Source organism: Alnus glutinosa, chromosome 5 (assembly GCF_958979055.1).
Source record: "Alnus glutinosa chromosome 5, dhAlnGlut1.1, whole genome shotgun sequence".
Taxonomy (NCBI): domain Eukaryota; kingdom Viridiplantae; phylum Streptophyta; class Magnoliopsida; order Fagales; family Betulaceae; genus Alnus; species Alnus glutinosa.
Window position 1 is genome coordinate 20,590,896 of NC_084890.1, and position 3,847 is coordinate 20,594,742.

Here is a 3,847-nt window from a genome sequence, read left to right on the forward strand (position 1 = left end):
GTCATAATTGGGTCAACCCAATTATGACCCGGTTATAATTGTGTTTCACGGGTCAACCTGTGGGTTGACCCGCGAACACAATTATGACACGGTTGCTTAAAAAAAAAAGAAAGAAAAAACGAAAGAAAGAGTGATTTGCGAACGGAGAACTGGAGAAGTGAGAAGCAAAAGAGAAAAGACTAAGAACCCTAGCCGCAAACCCGCTGACCTGCACGCCGGCACGCCCTTCATTACTTTCAGCCTCTGTCTCTCTCATTTCTACGGCTCTGCCTTTACTCTTTAGTCTTCAGTTAAACTTGGCCCCTTCTCGCCGTAGACGTAGTAGATCTGACGCTTCTGAGGGTCGTTGGACGCTGAGCACGTCGTAGGCCTTGGAGATCTGCTTAAACTTGGCCTCCGCCTCCCTCTTGCTCGTTGGGTTCTTGTCCAGATTCCACTTCATCGCCAGCCTCTTGTACGCCTTCTTCAGGCCGTCCTCGCTCGCGTTCCGGTTCACCTTCAGTATGTTGTAGTAGTCTGTGGTCCACTCCCATCTCTACTTTTCTCCATTTGATTCTCTCAAACTCTCACAAATCTGTGAGATTGCGAGTGTTCTGATTGTTCAAAGTTCGGTGGCTTCAGCGGTTTCGTTTAGCGGCCAGCCGGTCAGCCCTTCACAGTTCGGTAATTGTGTTTATCGGGTCGTGTTCGGGTTACCTGATTATTAATCGGGTCGTGTTCGGGTCACGGGTTCCAACCCGATTAATAATAAGGTCGGGTTCGTGTTGAACCCGTTTGCATAATCGAGTCGGTCGGGTTGACATGAACCCGAATTGCCAAGCTACCAAAAACCAATGAATGGTCAAAGTTCTATGAGGAATGCTAAAGCATCTCCTGGTGTTTTCCTAGTATACATCTGGAATGGTATATATATAATTTTTTTGATTAAAAAATTACATTTATGCCATCTAAAAGGACATAGATGTAATTTTTTTAATTACATCTATACCATTTTAGATGTATACCAGGAGAACACCAGGAAATGCTCTAATATTCATCAAGTACGTTCTATTGTTAATTGCCACACAACTTAATTAAAAAAAAAAAGAAAAAAAAAAAAGAGAAACAAAAATTGCCACGCAACTTGGGTTCTCGAATTCTGTCTCCTTATCTAATTTTAATGGTGGGAATCTTTTGAGTCTTGACGTTGGAACAGTCTCCTCGCGCTTATAAGTAGTAGCTTTAAACACCCAGAAGGTTCATCATGTCGAGAATGAAGTCTGTTTGCTCATCTGTGTTTCCATTTCTCTTCGGTCTCCTTTTCTCATTGTTATGGGCAACTTCGGCTCCCACACACGAAAGCTTTGTTCAGTGCCTGACCCTTCGTTCTGAAAGCTCCACCTCAATTTCTAAACTCATTTACACCCCAGCCAACTCCTCATATTCCTCTGTCTTGCAATTCTCCCTACAAAACCCCAGATTCTCAACACCTGCCACCCCAAAACCTCTAGTCATTTTTACACCATTGCATGTCTCCCACATCCAAGCAGCCATTAACTGTTCCCTGAAACATGGCATGCAAATAAGAGTTCGAAGCGGCGGTCACGATTATGAGGGTCTTTCTTATGTTTCAGATGTGCCGTTTGTCATAATTGATCTAATTAATCTTCGATCAATCAGTGTTCATGCAGAGAATAGCACGGCGTGGGTTCAAGCTGGTGCAACTGTCGGGGAAGTTTATTATAGGATTGCCGAGAAAAGTAGAACTCTTGGCTTTCCGGCAGGACTTTGCACGACTATGGGCGTTGGTGGACATTTCAGCGGGGGAGGGTACGGCACATTAATGCGCAAATATGGCCTTGCTGCTGATAATATTATTGACGCGCAATTGATTGATGTTAAGGGTAGAATCCTTGACAGAGAATCCATGGGAGAGGATCTGTTTTGGGCCATTCGAGGAGGAGGAGGGGCCAGCTTTGGAATCATTCTTGCATGGAAAATCAAGTTAGTTCATGTTCCATCAACTGTGACTGTTTTCACAGTTAATCGGAACTTGGAACAAAACGCGACCAAGCTTGTTCACCGGTGGCAATATGTTGCAGCCAAGCTTCACGAAGACTTCTTCATTCGCGTCATCTTAACAAGTGTCTATTCCAGCCAGGAAGGGAAGAGGACTATCCAAGCTTCATTCAATTCCTTGTACCTTGGAGGGATAGGTAAGCTCCTTCCAATGATGCAAGAGAGCTTCCCTGAGCTGGGTTTGATGAGAGAAGATTGTATTGAAATGAGTTGGATTGAATCCACCCTCTACATTTATGGATTCCCAATTGGCAAATCCTTGGATGTTTTGCTAAACAGGACTTCACTCACAAGGCCCCGTTTTAAAGGAAAATCTGACTATGTCCAGGAACCTATTCCCGAAGTTGGGTTTGAAGGGATCTGGAAGAGGTTTCACGAGAAAGAGGCAGAGTCGGCTTTATTGATCCTGACTCCTTATGGTGGCAGAATGAGTGAAATCTCCGAATCTGCAATTCCTTTCCCACATAGAGCCGGTAATATCTATAAAATCCAACACTTCGTGTACTGGGAAGAAGAACAAACTGAGGCATCCGAAAGGCATATAAGTTGGATCAGAAGGCTTTACGCTTACATGGCTCCCTACGTTTCGAAATCTCCAAGAGCTGCATATTGCAATTATAGGGACCTTGACATTGGAGCAAATAATAACAAAGGCAACACAAGCTATAAACGGGCGAGCATATGGGGTACTAAATATTTCAAGAGCAACTTTGAGAGGTTAGTGCATGTCAAGACTATGGTTGATCCTGCTAATTTCTTTAAGAATGAACAAGGCATTCCGCCTTTTTCATCCCGGTGGAAGAAGACAGGCGATTAGAGGTATTCCGATAGAAAAATTTAGAATCGATCGGATTCATGAACAAGGCCGTTTTTGTTTTTTAGTTTTCTTTTCTACTATAAGCATGTATAAATAAATGCTCCTTGGATATTATGTGAATTCCAAAATATAGATTGGGTTTCGTAGCCATGAACCTTCATGTATATTCTAAAGTATTTACGTAACTAGTTTGCCAACAAACTGAAACTTAATTAGTCCCTCCACAATTCATATGAATGTGTTCATTCATAATGGGCAGCTACTATATCAAAAATATAATGAGGAACGTCCTCCATATGGAATCTAAAATTTATATATATATATATATGAGCACTACAAAAAAAGGACAAATTCTTGACGGTTTATTTCTAGATGGTTTTAAAAACCGTCTAGAATTAAATTTTTAATGACGCTTTTCTGAAAAGCGTTAGGAATTAAAACATTTACAGACCGTTTTCTAAAAACCGTTAGTAAAAAAAATAAATCACAACGGTTCTTTTAAAACCGTCGTGAAATTAGTTGACGGTTTGGGACGAATCGTCTGTAAATGTAAATTTGCAGACGGATTGGCCCAAACTATCTGAAAAGGTAAATTTCCATACGATTTGATTCTAAACCGTCTAAAAAAATGTTGCGTTTCACCACGTGGCTACATTAACCGTTACTGTAGCCACGTGTGTAAATAGACCACGTCGCTAAGTTATTCAGTGACATGGCTAGTGTACCACGTGGCCACTTGTCATAGAGCCATTTGGTCACATGGCCACGTGCCCCCATCCCACGTGGCCACATGACCACGTGATATTTGACCACGTCGCCAGATGGCCACGTGTCCTATATCCATGTGGCTAAATGGTGACGTTGGCATAGCAGCACGTGGCAATTTTTTTTAATTAAAAAAAATGTAATTTTTAAGTGGCATGGAAGAAAATGCCACATGGCAAACCAATGACATGCCATAATCCAACACGT

The 3,847-nt window shown here is 42.1% G+C and overlaps 1 protein-coding gene across 1 annotated transcript; it reads left to right on the forward strand.

Moving 5' to 3' along the window:
• Nucleotides 1–1,252: 1,252 nt before the first annotated feature.
• On the forward strand, nt 1,253–2,875 carry LOC133869391 (tetrahydroberberine oxidase-like). The gene has a single exon (XM_062306368.1). The coding sequence runs from the start codon at nt 1,253–1,255 to the stop codon at nt 2,873–2,875; it is 1,623 nt and encodes a 540-aa protein (XP_062162352.1).
• The last annotated feature ends 972 nt before the right edge of the window (nt 2,876–3,847 follow it).

What these genes read in the sequence shown, in the direction of transcription:
- LOC133869391 (XM_062306368.1), top strand. Translation starts at nt 1,253, where the DNA reads ATGAAGTCTGTTTGCTCATCTGTGTTTCCATTTCTCTTCGGTCTCCTT.